At 41.5% G+C, this 26884-nt stretch overlaps 1 protein-coding gene across 1 annotated transcript; it reads left to right on the top strand.

The window, feature by feature from the left end:
• Window position 1: 1 nt before the first annotated feature.
• Window positions 2–14943, top strand: ACSM4 (acyl-CoA synthetase medium chain family member 4). Its single transcript, XM_033223503.1, has 11 exons — window positions 2–14; window positions 1443–1650; window positions 4917–5060; window positions 5807–5960; window positions 8508–8587; window positions 10208–10331; window positions 11024–11104; window positions 11248–11349; window positions 12081–12208; window positions 12307–12406; window positions 14800–14943. The coding sequence occupies exons 1-11, from the start codon at window positions 2–4 to the stop codon at window positions 14941–14943; spliced, it is 1278 nt and encodes a 425-aa protein (XP_033079394.1).
• The last annotated feature ends 11941 nt before the right edge of the window (window positions 14944–26884 follow it).

Genomic DNA, 26884 nt, shown 5'->3' with positions numbered 1-26884 from the left:
GATGAAACGAAGAGGTGAGATAAACTAAGCATTGCTAAAGTAGTCTAGGCAAACCTTGATGATGCCAGACCACTGGAATCCATAGAGTTGAGGGTTGGCTATGCCACTCACCAGTTATGACCAAATCTCATATTCCATCAATGGGCACAACCACATGGACCTACTATGGTTGCTTAAAACAGTAGTTTCTAGGCATTTTTGATTGTATAATCTATGAATAAAAATATTTAGGATACACATCTTCCTATCTGGGTATAGCTATTTATGTGCTTCTACTGCACTAATAGACTATGCATATTATAAAACATACAAAAATGAGATAAAAGCATTAAAAGAATTGTAGTTTCTCAATAATTTCAAATTCTTTAAAATTTTAAATATTATTTTAAAAATTAAACAGGAATGGAATCTCATTATGTTGCCCAGGCTGGTCTCAAACTCCTGGGCTCAAGTGGCCCTCCTGCCTTGGTCCCCCAATGCACTGGGATTACAGGTGTGAGCCACCATGCCCAGCCAATACTTTTTCAGATTTCTATTTTCATTTCTTAGTCCCAATGGATTGTTGAAAAACTCACTTTGGAGACTACTGTTTTTTCTTTCTTTTGTTTGTGTGTTTGAGACAGAGTCTCACTCTATCACTAAGGCTAGAGTACAGTGGTATGATCTCAGCTCACTGCAACTTCCATCTCCAGGGTTCAAGTGATTCTCTAGGCCTCCTGTGTAGCTGGGACCATAGGTGTGCACCACCACACCTGGCTAATTTGTGTATTTTTAGTACAGACGGGGTTTTGCCATGTTGTCCGGGGTGGTCTCAAACTCCTGAGCTTGATTAAGCAGTCTACCAGCCTCGCCTCCCAGAGTGCTGGGATTACAGGCGTGAGCCACTGCTCCTGGCAGGAGACCATTGGTTTAGAGAATTGAATGAGATAGTGCTCATGAAATGTGTTATAAGCTATAAAGTGCTATTTAAGTGGTACATAATAATGATTCAAACGTGACGTTAAAATGTTACATAGTAATGGCCCACCATTATAATGTCTACTATATTCCAGACACTTATTGTTGTTATTCCCATTTTACAGATAAGGAAAGAAAGGCACAGAGACATCAAGGTCACAAAGCTTGTAAATTGCAAGGCCAGGATTAGACCCATGGTCTGTCAAACTCTGAAGCTAGTGCTCTAAAGGATCTCTCAGGGATCAGGGTCCTGTGCAATATCCTTGGGGATCAAGGCAGAGGTAGCTGAGGGTCCTGTGCAATATCCTTGGGGATCGAGGCAGAGGTAGCTGAGGGTCCTGTGCAATATCCTTGGGGATCGAGGCAGAGGTAGCTGAGGTAACTGAAGAATGGATTGTGATGCTTCTCCTCACCGAGGCACAAAGCCCAAGTCTTCCACAATGGACAGCAGTTCTGTTCAGTGCAGGGCCCTCTGTCCTTCCCAGGGATCGTCTTCATACCGGGAACAATCCAGCTGACAGCAAAAGACATCCTCTACCGGCTGCGAGCATCCAAGGCCAAGTGCATTGTGGCCAGTGAAGAGGTGGCCCCAGCGGTGGAGTCCATTGCATTGGAGTGTCCTGACCTTAAGACAAAACTTCTGGTGTCTCCACAGAGCCAGAATGGGTGGCTCAGCTTCCAGGAGTTATTTCAGTGAGTATTTTTCCCAGCCAACCTACTCTGCAGGTAACACCACAAATTATAGCTATATCTGGGAATCTCTTTGCCTCTAAGGAACACTGTGAGTTGATCTGGGCTCTTACTTAGAAAAGAATTACCTAATAGCTGGGTATGGTGGTTCACACCTGTAATCCCAGCACTTTGGGAGGCTGAGGTGGGCGAATCACTTGAGGTCAGGAGTTCGAGACCAGCCTGGCCAACATGGTGAAACCCCATCTCTATTAAAAATACAAAAATTAGCTGGGCGTGGTGGTGCCCGCCTATAATCCTCACTACTCAGGGGGCTGAGGCATGAGAATCGCTTCAACTTGGGAGGTGGAGGTTGTAGTAAGCCGAGTTTATGCCACTGCTCTCCAGCCTAGGCAACAGAGTGAAACTTTGTCTCAAAAAAGAAAAAGAAAAAGAAAAATATTACCTAATAAATGCATTTAAGGGCAGAAGAAAGGGACATAGCTCTGCCTCCACTCTCCTGCTTTCTACTGTGGTCTATGATGAGAATCCTGTGTGGTTTAGCCCTTGCTTAAAGCTGGACCACATCTCCCACTAATCTCCCTTTTCTTCCTTAAACATGCCCTACCTCAGCTCCTGTTACTTCTTCTGCCTGGAGGGCTCTTCTTATCCCTTTTCATGAGTGGCTCCTTCTTGTCATATTTTGACTCAATATTTTATCCTAAGAAGCTTCCCTTGACCACACTACCTAGAATAGAATTACAAGCCACTCTGTTACATCGTCCTCCTCTTCTCTTCATATCACTCATCACCATCTGAATTATCATGTCCATTCATCTGTTCCCTTATGGATTGAGAAATGTTTAAACATAAGAGGTCTCCCCACAGGTATTAGATTCTGTGAAGTAATGCCCCTCTCTAGCCCAACACATATCAACTTCACTCTATACATACATTGAAAAGAAAATCAATATAGTTGAATGAATGATCTTTTTTTATTTTAAGGGGAGGAAGCAAGTTACCAAGAAAACCGTGTTAATATTTTATGAAACTATTTTTAAATAATCCTCACTGTAGGCTGGGGATGGTGGCTCATGCCTGTAATCCCAGCACTTTGGGATCCCAAGGCAGGCAGATCACATAAGGTCAGGAGTTCGAGACCAGTCTGGCCAACATGGTGAAACCTCATCTCTACTAAAAAATACAAAAATTAGCTGGGCATGGTGGCACACACCTGTAGTTTCAGCTACTAGGGAGACTGAGGTGGGAGGATTACTTGAACCTGGGAGGTGGAGGTTGCAGTGAGCCGAGATTATGCCACTGCACTCCAGCTTGTGTGACAGAGTAAAACTCTGTCTCAAAAAAAAAAAAATCCTCACTGTTTTTACTGTTTCAATGACAATGTCACTTATTCACCATCAAGATGAACTAAAATAGCATCCTTAACCCTGTTCCCTTCAACCAGAGAAATTAAAAATATGATATGATACACCAGCCAGGTGTGGTGGCTCACGCCTGTAATCTCAGCACTTTGAGAGGCTGAGGTGGGTGGATCACCTGAGATCAGGAGTTTGAGACCAGTCTGGCCAACATGGTGACACCCCATCTGTACTAAAAATATAAAAATTAGCTGGGTGTGGTGGTGCATTGTCTGTAGTCTCAGCTACTTGGGAGGCTGAGGCAGGAGAATTGCTTGAATCTGGGAGGTGGAGGTTGTAGTGAGGCGAGATCATGACACTGCACTCCAGCCTGGGTGACAGAGTGAAACTCCATTGCAAAATATAAATAAATAAATAAAATAAAAATATGATGCACCAGTCTCAAAAATTCTCGGATACTGTACCAGTTATCCATCACTGAGTAACAAATCATCCCAGCACTTAGTGGTGTAAACAGTAGTTATTTTATTTGCTCATGAGTCCATGGGTCAGAAATTCGCATAGGGCTCAGCAGAGGCAGCTGGTCTCTGCTTCAAATCAGCCTGACTGGTGCTCGAGTATCCAAGCTGGGTTCACCTTTAAGGTAGGCTGGCTGCCAGCTGAAGCACCTCAGTTTTCCTGCACATAGCCTCTCCCTCCAGCAGGACAGTCTAAACATCTTTATATGGTGGCTAAGTTACCCTAAAGGGAAAATGAAAACTATGAATCTTCTTGAGGCCTAGGCTGAGAAGTCCCAGAACCTGTGCCACAGCATATTAATGAAGAAAAGTCATGAGACCACCCCAGATTCAAAGAGAGAGGACATAAGCTCTGCCCTACAATGAGGGAATGACATACAAGGATGATTTGTTACTCAGTGATGGATAACTAATACAATATCTAAGAATTTGTGTACAGGGATGGAAGGAATCATGGAGCTATCTTTGCAGACAATCTTACACAGAGATTGTTATCAGTTTGGTGAATTCAGTGGGTCAATGACATTAACATGGACACAGATTCATTCATCTTCCTATCACGCCACTCTCAGTATAAATCCAAGATGGCCAGGGTAGCTCCAGACAACCTGTACTTGCACAACAATACTCAAAGGTCATAAAACAGGATGGACCAGGGAAGAAAGCTGTATCTTTTCCTCATGACTCTTTTTAGAACAAGAAAATGTATGCCATTAAAGCCTTACATCTCATTGTCCATAACTGCATCATGTATCCAATCTTCAACCAAAGTAATGACTGTGACTGGCTTAGATTAATCAAGATTTGCCTGTAGGAGCTATATAGGGACAGTCTCTCCTGAAGTACTTGATTGCCTGATACTTGAACAGAATCAGTTCTATGAGTGCAAGGAAGAAGGAGACAGCTATTTGGTAAGCAACTAGCTGCGTCTGCCATAGATATCAAAGATACTGAAAAAAAATTATTTAAAAGTTTGATTCAAATGCCAAAAGATCTTCCTTTAAATAATAAAAACCCCTGAAACATTAATAGCAATGTATGAAGATTCAATGCTGATTTTTAAAAACTCACAGACTTTTTAAAAACACACTTGGAAAAAAAAGTTACGATCCATAAAATGCATGTTATTAATATTGAAAGTTATCTTGGCTATTTCTTTACCCTATAGGGAGATGAAGCTTAAAAAAAGAACTGGGCTATTAAATCTTAGAACTGATCTTCAAAGTCTCGCTAAGATTTCTTGAGCAATTCCTCTCAGGAAAGCTTTGGATTAGGTTCAGTTCTGTTAACTATCTTCTGGTAGCAAGAGGGCGTAAGTAGTTGAGCAGAAGAAATATCAGAGTTAAACTGGTCTGCCATCTTCCACCACCATCTTGGGGTCCATATTTTGCAGATTCGCCTCTGAAGAGCACAGCTGTGTGGAAACAGGAAGTCAAGAACCAATGACCATTTATTTCACCAGTGGGACCACAGGCTCTCCTAAAATGACCCAGCACTCTCAGAGCAGCCTTGGCATTGGGTTAACCCTCTGCAGAAGGTAGGGAAGAAAATTCAGTTTGTTTTTGGTGAACTCCCCCAAAGCTGCCAATATGTGTATCCAACTAACTGATACTTCTCCTTGAATTGCTGTAAGATATTGCCAATATAATAGCTACAAAACAGAACTCTTGCTGGCCCTGCCCAACCCAGCTCAGTAAATGGCAGCATCTAACCAGCTGATCAAGCAAGAACTTAAGAATCGACCGTAATTAATCCCTTAACAGCATGTCTGGCTCCCTGTTTTCATTGCCAGGAAGGACTACCCAGAAAGGCCTTCCTAAAAGAGAGGCTATCCTACAATTGTTACATTATCCTATTTTATTTTCCTCATAGCATTTATACTACTTGAAATAATAATATTTATTAATCTACTTAACTCACTTTATTGTATATTTATTCACTATCTGTCACCCTAAAATAAGAGCAGAGATTTGGTCTACCTTGCTCACTACTGTAGAACAGCACCTAGCACATTCTGGCTTAACAAGTATTTGTTGCATCAATGGACAAACTCAAAAAATCATGCCACACCCAGCCTCTCACTGTACTCTCAGACCACCTGGGATTCTGAAAATGCCCTTCAGAAGAGTAGAAGTAGAATCTATCACCTTGCCTGGGGCTTCTTTTGACCCTTTTCTGTATAGCCCTTAAGATTTTGGGGCAAAGTCACCCCTGAAAGATACGAGTTTGTAATTTTTGTTTCTTTACTTTTGGTCTGTTTTGTTGCTTCTTCATATCATTTAGGTATTGGCTGGACTTGAAGTCCTCAGATATCATATGGAATATGTCTGACACAGGCTGGGTCAAAGCCACCATTAGTGTGTTTTCTTCCTGGCTGCATGGAGCCTGTGTTTTTGTGCATCAAATGGCACAGTTTGACACTGACATCTTCCTAGACGTAAGTCATGTCCTTCAGCTAGATAGATCTTTAGAGTTCCTCCTTGTTTCCCATAAAATCACGAAGAAATTATTCCTCAGAATACAAGGCTTCTTGGGCTTCTGGAAATCATTTCTTTATACGAAGCAAAGTCTCAAGGGTCTTGGCTTTTGAAATGTATTTGACAGAATGGAGGGGGAACAATTGCAACACTCTTAGGCAGGAAATCCAGACTGCTGCTTCAAATAGCTTAGGATTTGCTAGTGTTGCTCAATCTGTAGCTACTTAAGAAACTGGTTCTAAATAACAGATTGGGAGTCTGAAGTCTAAACAAATACTTCGTTTCTGATTCAGTGAAATAAAGATAATAGCTGATAAACCGGAACTCTTGTGTGGATTGGACATTAAAAGTGGGGGTGCCTTTCTCCCAGAGCAGCTCTTCTTATTCTCCCCCAGCCTATACTTCCCACTTTGTTAGTTCTCAGAATCCAATAGTCTGTTGGAAACCGGGCATGCATGCCCTGCCTTCTCAACCGGGGACAGCTAGATTGAGATATCAGATAACTCCAATTTCTTTAGACTTTAGAAAAATGTGATTAGGGCCAATTATTTTTCAACCATGACAAATGTATTAAGTTTAACAAAATACATATTATTACATACAAACTATACTTGTGTGTGAATAAAAGCTCTTCACCTGTTATTTTGCTAATGGTCTGACAAGATGGTTTAAGGCAGTAGTCTGCAACCTTTTTGGTACCAGGGACTGGTTTCGTGGAAGATAATTTTTCCATGGAGACTGGGGGGAGTGGGGAGATAATTTCAGGATGATTCAAGTGCATTACATTTATTGTGTGCTTTATTTTTATTATTATTAAATTGTAACATATAATGAAATAATTATACAAGTCACCATAATGTAGAATCAGTGGAAGCCCTTAGATTGTTTTCCTGCAACTAGACAGTCCCATCTGGGGGTGACTGGAGATAGTGACAGATCATCAGGCATTAGATTCTCTTAAGGAGCACACAGCCTAGATCCCTCACGTGCACAGTCTACAATAGGGTTCAGACTCCTATGAGAATCTAATGCCACTACTGACCTGACAGGAGGTGGAGCTCAGGTGGTAATGTGGGCAATGGGGAGTGGCTATAAATACAGATGACACAGGTGTAATCCCAGCACTTTGGGAGGATGAGGCGGGTGGATCACGAGGTCAGGAGTTCAAGACCAGCCTGGCCAAGATAGTTAACAGAACTGAACCCTTCTCTACTAAAAATAAAATAATTAGCCAGGCGTGGTGGTGGCGCCTGTAATCCCGGCTACTTGGGAGGCTGAGGCAGAGAATTGCTTGAACCCGGGAGGCGGAGGTTGCAGTGAGCTGATATCGTACTACTGCACTCCAGCCTGGGTGACAGAGCAAGATTCAGTCTCAAAGGAAAAGAAAAGAAAAGAAAAGAAAAATACAGATGAAGCTTCGCTCTGTTGCGCCACCAGTCACCTCCTGCTGTGTGGCCCAGTTCCTGATAGGCCACAAACAGAAACCAGTCTGTCCTGTGGGTTGGGGATCCCTGGTTAAAAGGTCTTCACATAAATGTATGCTAACATAAGAACCGGGATCTCTACATCAGGTTTACAAAGTGCCCTAAAGTTGGTAAGTTAACTTTGCAGTTTCAAAACCTATGTTTCCAAATAAGAATGTTTTTATTTTACAAAAATCATGTGTATATTTTAAGTGCTATAAAAACCTTTATAGATGTATGCTATTTTTAGGTGTATACATTATACTTTATAAAAATAATTAGAATCTAAGGAGCAGATACACACGGTAGAAATACTTACTTCCTGATCAAATGTTATACTTTATCTGTGACAATCCAGGTAGCCCAGATATACATTTTGAGAGCTTTCTCCCAAATACTTAAGTTTAATGCAAATTGTCAATACATTGAGGGACATAGTGGAACTTCTCCAGAAGAAGGAGCTCTAAAACAGTGTTTCTGTAGATTTAAGCTGCCTAGGCCATATCTTATTTAAGAAACCAGAGGCATAATGAACTCAGCAAATTTTTAAAAATTAAGAAAAGGCCTAAAAAATGCTTATTTCTACATTTATTCAACTTACTAAAAAAGACTAATATATTTTATAGGAATGGAGCTGGAAAGGTCCCAGTAGGTTTGCTTATACATCCAGAGTCAATACTATCTATGAATATATGGGCAGGGGGTTACAAGATTACACTATAAAAGGTAACTTGTAGCCCTGAGGAAGAATAAACCAGTTCATACTTTGGGTTGTTCTCAAATTCAGTAATTCACTTGTTGAATTAGATTGTGTATGTCTGTTACTGTAATATTAATATATATATATTCTTTTCAGTAATTGGAAATTCCCAACAGATACACACTCACTAGTGACAAGTAATAAACATTTGTTTTCTTATTCCTAGTAGTGACCATGGGATGGGCACATATTAATGGAGTAAAATAACAGGGTGTAGAATAACAGCTCTAGTCATGGCCTTTGATTGACCACTTCTGACATCTGTGTCTTTCTCCATCATCCAGACGCTTACCGCTTATCCCATCAAGACCCTGTGCAGTCCTCCCACTGTGTACCGGATGCTTGTGCGAAAAGACCTTAAGAGGTACTTGGGCAGAAATCTCCATTTGAACCACAAACAATAGCTACTATCCAGGATCACAGATCTCCCTTTTTCAGCTTAGGATAGCTGAGGCTTTGTCAGCCTTACCACCACTGACATTGTGAACTGAATAATTCTATTGTTGGGAGACTGTCGTATGCATTACAGAATATTGAGCAGCATCCCAAGACTCTATTCGATGCCAGTAGCACCTCGTCCTCCCCATTTGTGAAAATCAAAAATGTCCCTAGACACCGCCTAATGTCTCCTGGGGAGCAAAACTGTCCCATAGTCTAAGAACCACTGGAATATCTTCTAGGACAACTGGACATTTTTCCAGGGACAATCAGACCTCTATAGTCCCAGAACTCCCACTCAAAAAAAATTATCCTCTAGTTCTACTCTTTTAGAAACACTGTGATTTAGAATCAGCCCTCAAAAAAGAAAGAAAGAAAAGTGCATTTATACTGCTTTGAAGAAAAGCTAACAAAACTTATGACTTGAAGGTCATATTGAATTTAGCCAAACCATATGAACACCCAGCAGAGTTGCAATGTAGATTTGTTTAATTCAAACTCAGTACATGAGGAGAGAAAGGAAGAGAGGAGCAAATTCCTTAGCATAGACTTGTCCATCCTCCTTTGCCACCAAAGTGTGGTTGCCCAAGAGGGAAAGTGCTATGCGAGACAGAATAAAGCAAATATGAATCTTCTCTTTTCCTAATCAGTGTCAACTCCTTTGCTCCTATGTCACAGCCTTTGAAACATAAGCATCTTGTTCACGTTTCAGGAGTAATTCAGGGACTATTCAATGATTATTTTGAATGCATATGATTTGTATTCTACCCACACTCTCTGGCCCATTTGGGGCCTCAGTGTATGAGAAGCAGGCTGTTCCAGGCTTTCTCACTTGTGTCCAGTAAGGCTAGTGGTTAAAAGCTAAGCTCCAAAGTCAAACAGGCAGGGCCCTGCTACTTACTAATCATGTGGCCTTGGACACTCAAGATAACCTTGCTAAGCCTCCATCAACTCCATCTTTAAGAGAGGATTAAGAGCCCCCTTGTAAGGTTGCGGTGAGAGTTTAATGTAAGTGACATGCTTGGTGAGATCACCCTGAGAAGTGGGAGGTGCCTAGTAGAGTTTCATGAGTATCAACTCAGTCCTTTATTACATGGAAGGCTTTGGGCAAGTTCTTTAACCTCTCTGAGCCTCAATGTCCTCATGTGTAAATAGGGGTTGAGAGAAGTCTAAGAATGCTTCTAAAGCCCTTACGACATAGCGACTACTCAATCAATATTAGCTGTTATATCATGTGGCTCCTAATAAACACTTAGTATCATTAATAGCATTTTCTCCTGCCATTTTATATCTTTAGTAGCTAAGTTCTCCTCCACCTGCTAAAATGAAAGCTCTCAGGAATTTTTGTTATAATCACTAATGTGCCCCCATATACCTAGAACAATGTCTGGCAATATGGCAGGTGTTCAACAAGTATTTGTTGAATGAACTTTCCTAAGACTTGCCTCTCCCAGCTGCTATGCTTGCTGCTTGAATGTCCTAATTGTCTTGCAGTGAAAGCACTCAGGTTCCTCTTGAAAAGACCCATGCAACTCTCTCTCTCCAGGTATAAATTCAAGAGTCTGCGGCACTGCTTGACGGGAGGGGAGCCACTCAACCCAGAAGTGCTGGAGCAGTGGAGGGCGCAAACTGGGCTGGAGCTATATGAGGGCTATGGACAGATGGAAGTGGTATATCTAGTGGGCATCTATGTTTAGTATATGAGGGGGCCTTTCTGCCCCAGGTTTGTCAACTGAGCCCCTGAAGTGCCTCCCTCCCACTCTAAATTTGTATAGAGTTTCCCAGGATACCTCACCTTGCCAGTAGTTACCAAAACTTGCAGATTGCTCAATTAGGTTTTGCTGAAGGGGAATGATGATTATTCCATCATTCCTGCCTCCCCCTTTTGCAGGAGAAACCTCAGAGGCATTAGGGGGTAGGTGAGGTTCAGAACTGAGCAGCTCATCTTTCCATTGTGCTGGGAATAATCCTCTGAGAGCGTCCATGGGAAGCTGATTCTAAGGTGCACTTAATGGAGTCTAAGGAGTGGTTTTCAAAGTGTGGCCCTCAAACCAAGCAACATCAATATCATCTGGGTAGATTTGGTAGAAATGCCAAATTCTTAGACCCCACGCCACACCTAATGAATCAGAAACTCTGGGATAAGGCCCATCAATCTGTGTTTCAACAATGCTCCAGAATCTCAAATTTGATTCTAATGCACCCCCAAGTTTGAGAACTACTGGTCTCAAATAATATATTTCAGAAGGTGTGCCTGCATGCCAGGAAAATCAGTCAAAATCAAATCATAATCTTCATTGCCATGATATAGTTTCAGAAAAGGAACTTTTGTATACTTATACAAAGCTTGTCCTCTCAATAGGGAATAATATGTGCCAATCGGAAAGGCCAAGAAATCAAACCAGGTTCAATGGGGAAAGCAATGCTGCCCTGTGATGTCCAGGTAGGTTGAGAAAATATCTGACTGGTTCAATAAAGGAGAGAGAACGTGTTCCTTTTCTGCTATTCATTGTACAACTATTCACACGCTGCTTTCATTTTGTGAAAATAAAATTTTAAGAACATCAATTGTTTATTTCATTCCAGATTATAGATGAAAACGGCAATGTTCTACCACCTGGCAAAGAAGGGGAAATTGCCCTCAGACTAAAGTCTACACGGCCCTTCTGTTTCTTCTCTGAATATGTGGTATGAGGATAGAAAGTGCTGGTCATGCCTTAAATACCGACTTGGGTTCAAATTTCATTTCCACCATGTCTTGCTATGTAACCTTGGGCAAGCAACAAAATCTTCCATCCGCTGTAAAATGGGGAGGCTATCATCTATCACCCAAGAGTACTGTAAAGATGAAATTCCAAATGTAAGAAACTGGTTGCAGTGGTTATCCTCAGAAAGGAAAACTGGACAGGCTGGAATGAGGATGCAGTTGGGGGGTGCTAGAGGTAGAAGAGGGGCTTTTTATTATACTCTTTAGGACCTTTTGTATTTTATACTAGGAACTATCTTTTAAAAAAATTTAATTCCAGCCAGGCACAGTGGCTCATGGCTATAATTTCAGCACTTTAGGAGGCCAAGGTGGGAGGGTGGCTTGAGCCCAAGAGTTCAAGACCAGCCTGGGCAACATAGTGAGACCCTATCTCTACAAAAACATAATACAATTAGTCAGGTGTTGTGGCACATGCCTGTGGCCCCCGCTACTCAGGAGGCTGAGGTGAGAGGATCACTAGAGCCCAGGAGGTCGAGGCTGCAGTAAGCCACTGCACTGCAGCCTAGGCAACGGAGAGAGACTCTGTCTCAAAAAACAAACAAACAAAAATTCCTTTAGAAGTAGGATGTGTAATGTACTAGTAACTTAATGAGTGCCATACCCATCTCTGTTCTGACCAGACTAACCCCCAAATGTCATCCTTGGTTCCTAGGACAATCCACAGAAAACTGCTGCCACGATAAGAGGAGATTTTTATGTTACTGGAGACAGAGGAGTGATGGACAGTGATGGGTATTTCCGGTTTGTCGGCAGAGCTGATGATGTCATTATATCCTCTGGGTTTGTACCTTTTCCACTCTGAAGAGGTAACAATTTGACATGGAGGGAGATCTCTCACTTGGAGGATGTGGTGGTCAAAAACTTCTTTTACTCTTCAGGTACTGCATTGGGCCATTTGAAGTGGAGAGTGCGCTCATTGAGCACCCAGCAGTTGTTGAATCGGCTGTTGTCAGTAGTCCAGATCAAATCCGGAGAGAGGTAGAGGAATGTCATTCATTAAAGAAGCAACTTCATATTTTCAAGTTCTGTCCATTTGACCACTGTAAAGGCTGAACCAAGAGTGGTCAATCTATTAATTCTCATTATGGAGTATGCATTTGGCCAAAATATAAATCAGGCAACCAACTTTACAATAAGTTGTGTCCCAAAGAGGCGGTATTAGAATCCTTTTGATGGCAAGTGACAGAAACACAATTCAAACTGCCTTAAGTTAAAAAAAAAAAAAAAAAGCATTTGGCTCATATAAGTGACAAGTACTTAGGTACAGCCACATCCAAGGGTTCATGTGAGGTTGGCAAGATTTAGCTTCTCTTCACTTTTGACTCTGCTGTTCTTTATTATGGCTCCATTTGATCAGATTCTTCCTACTTGATATCAACCAACTCCAGACATATACACCTTAGCAACCCTCCACCCCTTCAGGGAAGGATACAGCTCTGCTTTCAGTTGTTTCAAGTAACATTCAAGACTTCATTTGCCTACCTTAGATCACATCTCTAACCAATGTGGTTCAGAGACTGGTATATGCTACTTGGTCAGACTTGGATCATATGTCTATCCTTGGAAGTAGGTGTTGGTGTCAGTCCCACCAGAGAGAAGTTAGGGTAACACTCCATAGGAAAATTAGTTACTAAAAAGGAGGAACAGATACTGCATAATGCATAAGCAAAAGCCACAGATTTCACTGAATGGAAAGCTGTCATGGAATTCAGGATATATTTTCTCACAGAAACAAGACAAATAGAAAACTGTGGGCATGGTGGTTCATGCCTGTAATCCCAGCACTTTGGGAGGCCAAGGTGGGTGGATCACTTGAGGTCAGGAGTTCGAGACCAGCCTGACCAACATGGTGAAACCCTGTCTCTACTAAAAATACAAAAATTAGCCAGATGTGGTGGTGGGCACCTGTAATCTCAGCTACATAGGAGGCTGAGGCAGGAGAACTGCTTGAACCTGGGAGGCAATAGTTGCAGTGAGCCAAGATTGCACCATTGTACTCTAGCCTGGGCAACAGAGAGAGACTCCGTCTCAAAAAAAACCAGAAAGAATGAAAAAGAAAATTGTGGTCAGGTTCCCAAACAATCTCATGAGCCTATTTAGGACCTAAGGAAAGGGAACTCTGGCAATGACAGTAATAGCCTTAATTCTAGGAGGAAGCCCTATTTTCATAATTTGTTTTACTCATGGAAATTTCCTACGGACATAGCAAGTGACAAAATTTCAAAACAGTTTGTCAGCATCATTCCACATCTGTACCTCCCTCTCACACACCAGTTAGCCTCTGTAGTGACAGTATGGATCCCATACTCTTGCCTCCTGTACCCACTCTACTCTCCACCTACTCCATTCTCAAAAACAGTTTCTTCCTGCCACCATGTTCTTATTCTCTCAATATAAGTAATTTCAGCTGAACCGAAGTAGCCACCAATTAGAATCAATGTATGAACAATAAATCATATAAATTATGCTTACTAACCTCAGTAATTATCTAATTGGTGGGTTTTAAACAGTATTTCAAAGAGAAGCAAACAATATGAGTCAAAAAAGACCTCACAGAGATAGATCAATCCTTCCTGAAAGGTTTTGGTTTTTGGCTTTGTTTTGTTTTTTGGAGATGGAGACTTGCTCTGTCACCCAAGCTGGAGTGCCGTGGTACAGTTATAGCTCACTGTAACCTCTCAATCTGCTGGGCTCATTCGATCCTCCTGCTTCAGGCTCTCGAGTTGCTAGTACTACAGGTGTGCACCACTGCACCCTGGCTAATTTTTTTTTTAAAAGTCTTTGTAGTGATGGGGGTCTCACCATGTTGACAAGGCTGGTTTCAAACTCCAGGGCTGAAGCTATCCTTCTACCTAGGCCTCCCAAAGTCTTGGGGGTTATAGGTGTAAGCCACCATGCTCAGCTCCTTCCTGAGATTTGATCTCCCAGGATACACAGTCCTTCCTCCACTGGGACCCTCCAAACTCCTTTGAAACCACATGTTCTCTAGGAGCTCCATTTGTCCCCCTCCTACATGCTTCTAATGGTACCTGTTTAATGGAGGAAGTGGTCATCCATAAACCAAGGACTGCCCGTATAATAAATAGGATCAGTCTGATTGCAATGTTAAATACATGCGTGATCTGTAAATAGAACTTAACTTTCTTGAACCACTGCACTCCTCACACTCATACACCATTTACCTGAAAATATTCTGAAAAACATCACTTTGCAATTGTATCCAAGCTTTGTTCAGAGGTAACCTCTGGCATTTGTAGTCATCACACAAACTGTTGTTAACAAGTAGTAAGCAACTGCATTCAGCATTGGCTGCAAATCCTTAACATGTCTGAAAAACAGATGAGCAAGATAAATTAACTTTTCTGTTGCAGGTGGTGAAAGCTTTTGTTTTCTTAGCTGCACCCTTTAAGTCCTACAACCCAGAGAAATTAACTCTTGAGCTTCAGGATCATGTGAAAAAATCAACTGCACCTTATAAATATCCAAGAAAGGCAAGTACTTTGCCCAAAAGTTAAGTTTGGATGTTACCAAACTAGGGTCTAAGCTAGAATTAGATTTTACTGGATTTTGACTTTATAGTAGCTCATTATATAGGTAGATGATGCTTTCAATTTGTTTAATCCTAAGAATTTTGCTTTAAAATATTTTATATTAGAACGGTATAAGTGAATTATAAACCAGAACCTTTAATCAACTCTGCAATACTGAATCACTACTAAGAGTCTTTCTAGGACGAATTAGTCCCATTCTGTATGAGAACAACACAGTGGCAAAGAATTGCCAAGTGCCTTGTTTTTAGGGACAGCCCTCAATTCATCTATCTCACTATTCTTATCCGTAATACCCCTATAAATTCAAAGTACATGCCTTGAAATATCAAGTAACCTCAGTTAATGTTCAGAAGATGGTATCCAAAGAAACTATGGAATCTTTCCTGAAACCTTCTTCAAAGAAGGATTTAAGAACAATACTATGTAAATACATGAAGATGGCCCTGTAGTTTCCTTCTAACTGTGGAATTGGTTGATAATTACTGATCTGCTGCAGAGATTTCTATTTCATTTGGCATCATTTCAGTCAAAAAGCAGTTAAACCTAAAAACTACTCACATTTTCTCCATTAAATTAACTAAATCAGTAACCGTTGACTTTCAGAAAGGCTATTTGGGGGCATTTTAAAATATAGTAGTCTTATTTTGAGAGAAGAGAACAAAAGGAGGATTTTTATGGTCAAGTCAGGGCAGAAGGGAAAACTGTATATACTCCAAATTATATACTCCAAATTACCCTTAAAACTCTTCCTCAAAACCTCCAGGATCCAGCTCTGAAAAGACAAGAACTGTTCTTTTTGTGTTTAGCTGTGATCTCCATTTCTTGGGAAGAGTGGAGGCCTAGGATTTATTTAAACTAGGGGAAAGAAATGGGGTAAAGAGACTATGACTTTCTTTTGGCAAAGCATTTCAGTGAATTTGCACTAAAAATCCATAAGATGGAGCTACACTGTCACCCTTCCTATATAAACAGACCAGTTTCTGGTGTCCATGAAATTCAATGAGCTGGGGGCGGAGCAAGATGGCTGAATAGGAACAGCTCCAGTCTCCAACTCCCAGCACGAGTGACACAGAAGACCGGTGATTTCTGCATTTTCAACTGAGGTACTGGGGTCATCTCTCTAGGGAGTGCCGGACAATTGGTGCTGGTCAGCTGCTGCAGCCTGACCAGCGAGAGCTGAAGCAGGGCGAGGCATCGCCTCACCTGGAAGCACAAGGGGGAAGGAAATCCGTTTTCCTAGCCAAGGGAACTGAGACACACAACACCTGGAAAATCGGGTAATTCCCACCCCAATACTGTGCTTTAAGGAAACAGGCACACCAGGAGAATATATCCCACACCTGGCTGGGAGGGTCCCATGCCCACAGAGCCTCCCTCACTGCTAACACAGCAGTCTGCCGCGATCTATCCGCAAGGCAGCAGCGAGGCTGGGGGAGGGGTGCCCGCCATTGCTGAGGCTTAAGTAGGTAAACAAAGCCGCTGGGAAGCTGGAACTGGGTGGAGCTCACAGCAGCTCAAGGAAGCCTGCCTGTCTCTGTAGACTCTACCTCTGTGGACAGCGCACAGCTACAGTCTAATAGGGGAAGCAGCGGGGGCCGGTGCAGACGCGAACGACTCTGTCTGACAGCTTTGGGGAGAGACGTGGATCTCCGAACGCGGAGGGTGAGATCTGAGAATGGACAGACTGCCTGCTCAGGTGGGTCCCTGACCCCTGAGTAGCCTAGCTGGGAGACATCCCCCACTAGGGGCAGTCTGACACCCCACACCTCACAGGGTGGAGTCATCCCTGAGAGGAAACTTCCAAAGGAAGAATCAGACAGGTACACTCGCTGTTCAGCAATATTCTATCTTCGGCAACCTCTGCTGCTGATACCCAGGCAAACAGGGTCTGGAGTGGACCTCAAGCAATCTCCAACAGACCAACAGACAGTCCTTCTGACAGTCAGACGGAAAACTATCAAACAGGAAGGACACCTATAACAAAACCCCATCAGTACGTCACCGTCATCAAAGACCAGAGACAGATAAAACCACAAAGATGGGGAAGAAGCAGGGCAGAAAAGCTGGAAATTCAAAAAATAAGAGCGCATCTCCCCCTGCAAAGGAGCGCAGCCCATCGCCAGCAACGGATCAAAGCTGGTCAGAGAATGACTTTGACGAGATGAGAGAAGAAGGCTTCAGCCCATCAAACTTCTCAGAGCTAAAGGAGGAATTACGTACCCAGCGCAAAGAAACTAAAAATCTTGAAAAAACAGTGGAAGAATTGACAGCTAGACTAATTAATGCAGAGAAGATCATAAACGAAATGACAGAGATGAAAACCATGACACGAGAAATACGTGACAAATGCACAAGCTTCAGTAACCGACTCGATCAACTGGAAGAAAGAGTATCAGCGATTGAGGATCAAATGAATGAAATGAAGCGAGAAGAGAACCAAAAGAAAAAAGAAGAAAAAGAAATGAACAAAGCCTGCAAGAAGTATGGGATTATGTAAAAAGACCAAATCTACGTCTGATTGGGGTGCCGGAAAGTGAGGGGGAAAATGGAACCAAGTTGGAAAACACTCTTCAGGATATCATCCAGGAGAACTTCCCCAACCTAGTAGGGCAGGCCAACATTCAAATTCAGGAAATACAGAGAACACCACAAAGATACTCCTCCAGAAGAGCAACTCCAAGACACATAATTGCCAGATTCACCAAAGTTGAAATGAAGGAAAAAATCTTAAGGGCAGCCAGAGAGAAAGGTCGGGTTACCCACAAAGGGAAGCCCATCAGAATAACAGCAGATCTCTCGGCAAAAAATCTACAAGCCAGAAGAGAGTGGGGGCCAATATTCAACGTTCTTAAAGAAAAGAATTTTAAACCCAGAATTTCATATCCAGCCAAACTAAGCTTCATCAGTGAAGGAGAAATAAAATCCTTTACAGATAAGCAAATGCTTAGAGATTTTGTCACCACCAGGCCTGCCTTACAAGAGACCCTGAAGGAAGCCCTAAACATGGAAAGGAACAACCGGTACCAGCCATTGCAAAAACATGCCAAAATGTAAAGACCATCGAGGCTAGGAAGAAACTGCATCAACTAACGAGCAAAATAACCAGTTAATATCATAATGACAGGATCAAGTTCACACATAACAATATTAACCTTAAATGTCAATGGACTAAATGCTCCAATTAAAAGACACAGACTGGCAAACTGGATAAAGAGTCAAGACCCATCAGTCTGCTGTATTCAGGAGACCCATCTCACATGCAGAGACATACATAGGCTCAAAATAAAGGGATGGAGGAAGATCTACCAAGCAAATGGAGAACAAAAAAAAGCAGGGGTTGCAATCCTAGTCTCTGATAAAACAGACTTTAAACCATCAAAGATCAAAAGAGACAAAGAAGGCCATTACATAATGGTAAAGGGATCAATTCAACAGGAAGAGCTAACTCTCCTAAATATATATGCACCCAATACAGGAGCACCCAGATTCATAAAGCAAGTCCTTAGAGACCTACAAAGAGACTTAGACTCCCATACAATAATAATGGGAGACTTCAACACTCCACTGTCAACATTAGACAGATCAACGAGACAGAAAGTTAGCAAGGATATCCAGGAATTGAACTCATCTCTGCACCAAGCGGACCTAATAGACATCTATAGAACTCTCCACCCCAAATCAACAGAATAGACATTCTTCTCAGCACCACATCGCACTTATTCCAAAATTGTCCACATAATTGGAAGTAAAACACTCCTCAGCAAATGTACAAGAACAGAAATTATAACAAACTGTCTCTCAGACCACAGTGCAATCAAACTAGAACTCAGGACTAAGAAACTCAATCAAAACTGCTCAACTACATGGAAACTGAACAACCTGCTCCTGAATGACTACTGGGTACATAACGAAATGAAAGCAGAAATAAAGATGTTCTTTGAAACCAATGAGAACAAAGATACAACATACCAGAATCTCTGGGACACATTTAAAGCAGTGTGTAGAGGGAAATTTATAGCACTAAATGCCCACAAGAGAAAGCAGGAAAGATCTACAATTGACACTCTAACATCACAATAAAAGAACTAGAGAGGCAAGAGCAAACACATTCAAAAGCTAGCAGAAGGCAAGAAATAACTAAGATCAGAGCAGAACTGAAGGAGATAGAGACACAAAAAACCCTCCAAAAAATCAATGAATCCAGGAGTTGGTTTTTTGAAAAGATCAACAAAATTGACAGACCGCTAGCTAGACTAATAAAGAAGAAAAGAGAGAGGAATCAAATAGATGCAATAAAAAATGATAAAGGGGATATCACCACTGACCCCACAGAAATACAAACAACCATCAGAGAATACTATAAATTCCTCTATGCAAATCAACTAGAAAATCTAGAAGAAATGGATATTTCCTGGACACTTACACTCTCCCAAGACTAAACCAGGAAGAAGTTGAATCCCTGAATAGACCAATAGCAGGCTCTGAAATTGAGGCAACAATTAATAGCCTACCCACGAAAAAAAGTCCAGGACCAGATGGATTCACAGCTGAATTCTACCAGAGGTACAAGGAGGAGCTGGTACCATTCCTTCTGAAACTATTCCAATCAATAGAAAAAGAGGGAATCCTCCCTAACTCATTTTATGAGGCCAACATCATCCTGATACCAAAGCCTGGCAGAGACACAACAAAAAAAGAGAATTTTAGACCAATATCCCTGATGAACATCGATGCAAAAATTCTCAATAAAATACTGGCAAACCGGATTCAGCAGCACATCAAAAAGCTTATCCACCATGATCAAGTGGGCTTCATCCCTGGGATGCAAGGCTGGTTCAACATTCACAAATCAATAAACGTAATCCAGCATATAAACAGAACCAAAGACAAGAACCACATGATTATCTCAATAGATGCAGAAAAGGCTTTTGACAAAATTCAACAGCCCTTTATGCTAAAAACGCTCAATAAATTCGGTATTGATGGAACGTACCTCAAAATAATAAGAGCTATTTATGACAAACCCACAGCTAATATCATACTGAATGGGCAAAAACTGGAAAAATTCCCTTTGAAAACTGGCACAAGACAGGGATGCCCTCTCTCACCACTCCTATTCAACATAGTGTTGGAAGTTCTGGCTAGGGCAATCAGGCAAGAGAAAGAAATCAAGGGTATCCAGTTAGGAAAAGAAGAAGTCAAATTGTCCCTGTTTGCAGATGACATGATTGTATATTTAGAAAACCCCATTGTCTCAGCCCAAAATCTCCTTAAGCTGATAAGCAACTTCAGCAAAGTCTCAGGATACAAAATTAATGTGCAAAAATCACAAGCATTCTTATACACCAGTAACAGACAAGCAGAGAGCCAAATCAGGAATCAACTTCCATTCACAATTGCTTCAAAGAGAATAAAATACCTAGGAATCCAGCTTACAAGGGATGTAAAGGACCTCTTCAAGGAGAACTACAAACCACTGCTCAGTGAAATCAAAGAGGACACAAACAAATGGAAGAACATACCATGCTCATGGATAGGAAGAATCAATATCGTGAAAATGGCCATACTGCCCAAGGTTATTTATAGATTCAATGCCATCCCCATCAAGCTACCAATGACTTTCTTCACAGAATTGGAAAAAACTGCTTTAAAGTTCATATGGAACCAAAAAAGAGCCCGCATTGCCAAGACAATCCTAGGTCAAAAGGACAAAGCTGGAGGCGTCACGCTACCTGACTTCAAACTATACTACAAGGCTACAGTAACCAAAACAGCATGGTACTGGTACCACAACAGAGAAATAGACCATGGAACAGAACAGAGTCCTCAGAAATAATACCACACATCTACAGCCATCTGATCTTTGACAAACCTGACAAAAACAAGAAATGGGGAAAGGATTCCCTATTAATAAATGGTGCTGGGAAAATTGGCTAGCCATAAGTAGAAAGCTGAAACTGGATCCTTTCCTTACCCCTTATACGAAAATTAATTCAAGATGGATTAGAGACTTAAATGTTAGACCTAATACCATAAAAACCCTAGAAGAAAATCTAGGTAGTACCATTCAGGACATAGGCATGGGCAAGGACTTCATGTCTAAAACACCAAAAGCAACGGCAGCAAAAGCCAAAATTGACAAATGGGATCTAATTAAACTAAAGAGCTTTTGCACAGCTAAAGAAACTACCATCAGAGTGAACAGTCAACCTACAGAATGGGAGAAAATTTTTGCAACCTACTCATCTGACAAAGGGCTAATATCCAGAATCTACAAAGAACTCAAACAAATATACAAGAAAAAAACAAACAACCCCATCAAAAAGTGGGGAAAGGATATGAACAGACATTTCTCAAAAGAAGACATCCATACAGCCAACAGACACATGAAAAAATGCTCGTCATCACTCGCCATCAGAGAAATGCAAATCAAAACCACAATGAGATACCATCTCACACCAGTTAGAATGGCAATCATTAAGAAGTCAGGAAACAATAGATGTTGGAGAGGATGTGGAGAAATAGGAACACTTTTACACTGTTGGTGGGATTGTAAACTAGTTCAACCATTATGGAAAACAGTATGGCGATTCCTCAAGGATCTAGAACTAGATGTACCATATGACCCAGCCATCCCACTACTGGGTATATACCCAAAGGATTATAAATTACTCTACTACAAAGACACATGCACACGTATGTTTATTGCGGCACTATTCACAATAGCAAAGACTTGGAATCAACCCAAATGTCCATCTGTGACAGACTGGATTAAGAAAATGTGGCACATATACACCATGGAATACTATGCAGCCATCAAAAAGGATGAGTTTGCGTCCTTTGTAGGGACATGGATGCAGCTGGAAACCATCATTCTTAGCAAACTATCACAAGAAGAGAAAACCAACACCGCATGTTCTCACTCATAGGTGGGAACTGAACAATGAGATCACTTGGACTCGGGAAGGGGAACATCACACACTGGGGCCTATCATGGGGAGGGGGGAGGAGGGAGGGATTGCATTGGGGAGTTATACATGATATAAACGTTATGCACATGTACCCTAGAACTTAAAGTATAATAAAAAAAAATTATAAAAAGAATGATTTTCTTTTTCTTTTTTGTGAGACGGAATCTTGCTGTGTCTCTGAGGCTGGAGCATGGTGGCGCGATCTCAGCTCACTGCAAACTCCAGTAAAAAGTATAAATTTGTAAAAGAGATTCTAATAAATCACCTTTTAATTCTGTACTACTTTCCTGTACCATTTTAATAACTTTGTTCATATATAGTTATTTTAAAGTTACTTGTGTTTATATTTTGATTATTAAATTGACTTCAGGTTTAAGAGTCCCTCTGGTTTTGTTAAAAGGAAAAAGCAAATGTTATTTTTTATAAGCTACTTCACTTATGCTTACTTAAATGACATTTTCCCTTTCCTTACACAAGGGAACACAGATCATATACATAACAATAAAAATAATGAATCAAGTTCTACATAAAAAGGAATGAGCTTTCTAAGGGCAGAAACATGTGCTAGAGTCAGAGTATTTTTTGGTCTAAAATAAGAATCTGTCTGTATGAGATATGAACACACACAAAACAAAATAACACAGGGACTAGATATTATTCTATGTAGTTATTAGTATTGAGAATTATAAGAGTAAAACAGCATCAACAGTTTTTTGGTTTCAACTTCTAAATATTATCTCAATAACTTAAAAATGAAATTTAGACTGAGAAGTGTTAAGTTTCTGAGAGTCTCCCAACATCATTTTTTCTCCCAAAAAGACAATAAAGGCACATACAAGGTTGTCTTCTTTCCCTGTTTCCATCCACCAAAGCCAAGAAGTCACTTTGAGCCTCAGGAGAACATTTCCTGTTAGTTCCATTTGCCTAGCTGTCATTCTTTCTCTGTGCTGTTCCATAAAGAATTCCCCAAGTATCCCAGCCCATGATGACCTTTGCCTTTTCTGCCTGGGATTTTATTTCCTCAGTTGGATCAGATGCTCACAGAAGGAGCATTGGTACAGTTTAGATTCTTAGTCAGAGTCACAATGGTGGGAACAAAAATAGGGAACTTGACCTTGAGAGAACACACATACTCATGTCAGAGACTAGGCATGAAGACTCCTGGAGCTGGTACATGAGAAGTCTTGAGAGCTAGCAAAGGCTACAGAGTCATGCAAACACCTTATTAGTGGGTCTCCACTGGGCTTTTAGAGAAGGTTGTGTTTAGACCGAGATTGGGATCCTCTTGTGCTGTGCAGAGTGAAATAAGGCAGAGCCATCGCTACAGCAGTGGGCTGGGACTCTCAGGAAAGGGACTTGAAGCATGAGACATCTTCTTGTAAGTGCTCTTATGAAAGGGGGAGAATGAGTTGACCTAAATTCTTTGAAAACCATGAGATGAGTTTGCATAGTAGGTTAGGAGTGCAGAGCCTCTCTCCTGTCTGGTTCCAGAATTGCTGCCAAGGATCAAGAAAGCATGTCATGGTGATAGTCAGAGTAACTATTGCTCGATATACTGTTTAGTTCACAAGACAATGTAATTTACATCTTGAAAAAAAACTGTTCCCTGGGGGTTCTGGGCAAGATGGCCGAATAGGAACAGCTCTAGTCTGCAGCTCCCAGTTAGACCAATGCAGAAGGTAGGCGATTTCTGCATTTCCAACTGAGGTACCTGGTTCATCTCATTGGGACTGGTTAGAAAGTAGGTGCAGCCTGCTGTGGGTGAGCTGAAGCAAGATGAGGCATTGCCTCACCTGAGAAGCACAAGGGGCAGGGGAACTCCCTCCCCTAGCCAAGAAAAGCCGTGAGGGACTGTGCTGTGGGGGATGGTACTATCCAGCGCAGATACTATGCTTTTCCCATGGTTTTTGCAACCCACAGACCAGGAGATTCCCTCGGGTGCCTACACTACCAGGGCCGTGGGGTTCAAGCAAAAAACTGGGTGGCCATTTGAGCAGACACCGGGCTAGCTGCGGGAGATTCTTCTTTTTCTTTCTTTCTTTTTTTTTCCCCAGCGGCGCCTGGAACCCCAGTGAGATAGAACCTTTCCCTCCCCTGGAAAGGGGGTTGAAGCCAGGGAGCCAAAGGGTCTTGCTCAACAAGTCTCACCCCCATGAGTCCAGTTAGCTAAGATCTACTGGCTGGAAATTCTTGCTGCCAGCACAGCAGTCTGAAGTCGACCTGGGACACTTGAGCTTGGTGGGGCGAGAAGCGTCTGCCATTACTGAGGCTTGAGTAGGCAGTTTTCCCCTCACAGTGTAAAAATGCTGCGGAGAAGGTTGGACTGGGCAGAGACTACCTCAGCACAGGAAAGCCACTGTAGCTAGCCTGCCTCTCTAGATTCTTCCTCTCTGGGCAGGGCATCTCTGAAAGAAAGGCAGCAGCCCCAGTCAGGGGCTTATAGATAAAACTCCCATCTCCCTGGGACAGAGCACCTGGAAGAAGGGGTGGCTGTGGGTGCAGCTTCAGCAGACTTAAAGATTTCTACCTGCCAGCACTGAAGAGAGCAGCAGATTTTCAAGCATAGGACTCGAGGTCTGCTAAGGGACACACTGCCTCATCAAGTTGGTCCCTGACCCCTGTGCCTCCTGACAGGGAGACAACCCCCAAAAGAGGCCAACAGACACCTCATAGAGGACAGTGCCAGCTGGCATCCTGCAGGAGCCCTTCTGGGACAAAGCTTCCAGAGGAAGGAACAGCAGCAATCTTAGCTGTTCTGCAACCTGCACTGGTGATACCCAGGCTAACAGGATCTGGAGTGGACCTCCAGCAAACTCCAGCAGACCTGCAAAAGAGAGGCCTGATGGTTGGAAGGAAAACTAACAAACAGAAAGCAATAATATCAACATCAACAAAAAGGAAACCGATGCAAAAACCCCATCTGAAGGTTACCAACATCAAAGATCATGGTAGAAAATTCCACCAAGATGGGGAAAAACCAGAGCAAAAATGCTGAAAATTCCAAAAACCAGAATGCCTCTTCTCCTCCAAAGGATTACAACTCATTGTCAGCAAGAGAACAAAATTGGATGAAGAATGAGTTTGACAAATTGACAGAAGTAGGCTTCAGAAAGTGGGTCCTAACCAACTCCTCCGAGCTAAAGGAGCATGTTCTAACCCAATGTAGGGAAGCTAAGAACCTTGATAAAAGATTGCAGGAACTGATAACTAGAATAACCAGTTTAGAGAAGAACATAAATGACCTGATGGAGCTGAAAAACAGCAAGAGAACTTCGTGAAGCATATACAAGTATCAACAGCCAAATCGATCAACCAAAAGAGAGGATATCCGAGATTGAAGATCAACTTAATGAAATAAACCATGAAGACAAAGAGAAAAAAGAATGAATAAAAAATGAACAAAGCCTCCAAGAAATATGGGACTATATGAAAAGACCAAACTTAAAATTGATTAGTGTACCTGAAAGTGATGGGGAGAATGGAAGCAATTTGGAAAACACACTTCAGGATATTATCCATGAGTACTTCTAACCTAGCAAGACAGGACAACATTCAAATTCAGGACATACAGAGAACACCACTAAGATTCTCCTTGAGAAGAGCAACCCCCAAGACACATAATAGGTTCACCAAGGTTGAAATGAAGGAAAACATGTTAAGGGCCGGTAAAGGTCAGGTTACCTACAAAGGGAAGCCTATCAGACTAACAGGAAATCTCTCTGCAGAAACCCTACAAGCCAGAAGAGAGTGGGACCAATATTCAACATTCTTAAAGAAAAGAATTTTCAATCCAGAATTACATATCCAGCCAAACTAAGCTTCAAAAGTGAAAGAGAAATAAAATCCTTTACAGACAAGCAAATGCTGAGAGATTTTGTCACCTCCAGGCCTGCCTTACAAGAGCTCCTGAAGGAAACATTAAATATGAAAAGGAAAAACCAGTACCAGCCACTGCAAAAGCATATCAAATTGTAAAGACCAATGACACTATGAAGAAACTGCATCAACTAATGTGCAAAATAACCAGCTAGCATCATGATGACAGGATCAAATTCACACATAATAATATTAATCTTAAGTGTAAATGAGCTGAAAGCCCCAATTAAAAGATACAGATTGGCAAATTGGATAAAGAGTCAAGACCCATCAGTGTGCTGTACTGAGGAGACCCATTTCGCATACAAAGACACACATAGGTTCAAAATAAAGGGATGGAGGAATATTTACCAAGCAAATGGAAAGTGAAAAAAAGAAAAAAAAAAAGTAGGAGCTGCAATCCAAGTCCCTCATAAAACAGACTTTAAACAAACAAAGATCAAAAGAGACAAAGAAGGGCATTACATAATGGTAAAGAAATCAATGCAACAAGAAGAACTAACTATCCTAAATATATATACACGCAATACAAGGGCACCCGTATACATAAAGCAAGTTTTAGAGACCTACAAATAGACTTAGACTCCCACACAATAATAGTGGGAGACTTTAATATCCCAACGTCAATATTAGACAGATTAATGAGACAGAAAATTAACAAGGATATTCAGGACTTGAACTCAGCTCTGGACCACATGGACCTAATAGGCATCTACAGAACTCTCCACTCCAAATCAACAGAATATACACTCTTCTCAGCACCAAATAGCACTTATTCTAAAATTGACCACATAATTGGAAGTAAAACACTCCTCAGCAAATGTAAAGGAACAGAACAATTTCTCAGACCACAGTGAAATCATATTAGAACTCAAAATTAAGAAATGCACTCAAAATCACAAAGCTACATGGAAGCTGAACAACCTGCTCCTGAATGACTATTGGGTAAATAACAAAATTAAGGCAGAAATAAATAAGTTCTCTGAAACCAACGAGAACAAAGAAACAACATACCAGAATCTCTGGGACATAGCTAAAGCAGTGTTTAGAGAAAAAAT

The sequence above is a fragment of the Trachypithecus francoisi genome, unplaced genomic scaffold, assembly GCF_009764315.1.
Source record: "Trachypithecus francoisi isolate TF-2019V2 unplaced genomic scaffold, Tfra_2.0 Lachesis_group11, whole genome shotgun sequence".
In the NCBI taxonomy this organism is placed as follows: Eukaryota; Metazoa; Chordata; class Mammalia; order Primates; family Cercopithecidae; genus Trachypithecus; species Trachypithecus francoisi.
This window is presented reverse-complemented; position numbering and strand designations above follow the sequence as displayed.

What these genes read in the sequence shown, in the direction of transcription:
- ACSM4 (XM_033223503.1), top strand. An exon ending in AGCTTCCAGGAGTTATTTCA is followed by an intron (nt 1,651 to 4,916) that starts GTGAGTATTTTT and finishes CATATTTTGCAG; the next exon opens with ATTCGCCTCTGAAGAGCACA. An exon ending in GATGTCATTATATCCTCTGG is followed by an intron (nt 12,209 to 12,306) that starts GTTTGTACCTTT and finishes TTTACTCTTCAG; the next exon opens with GTACTGCATTGGGCCATTTG.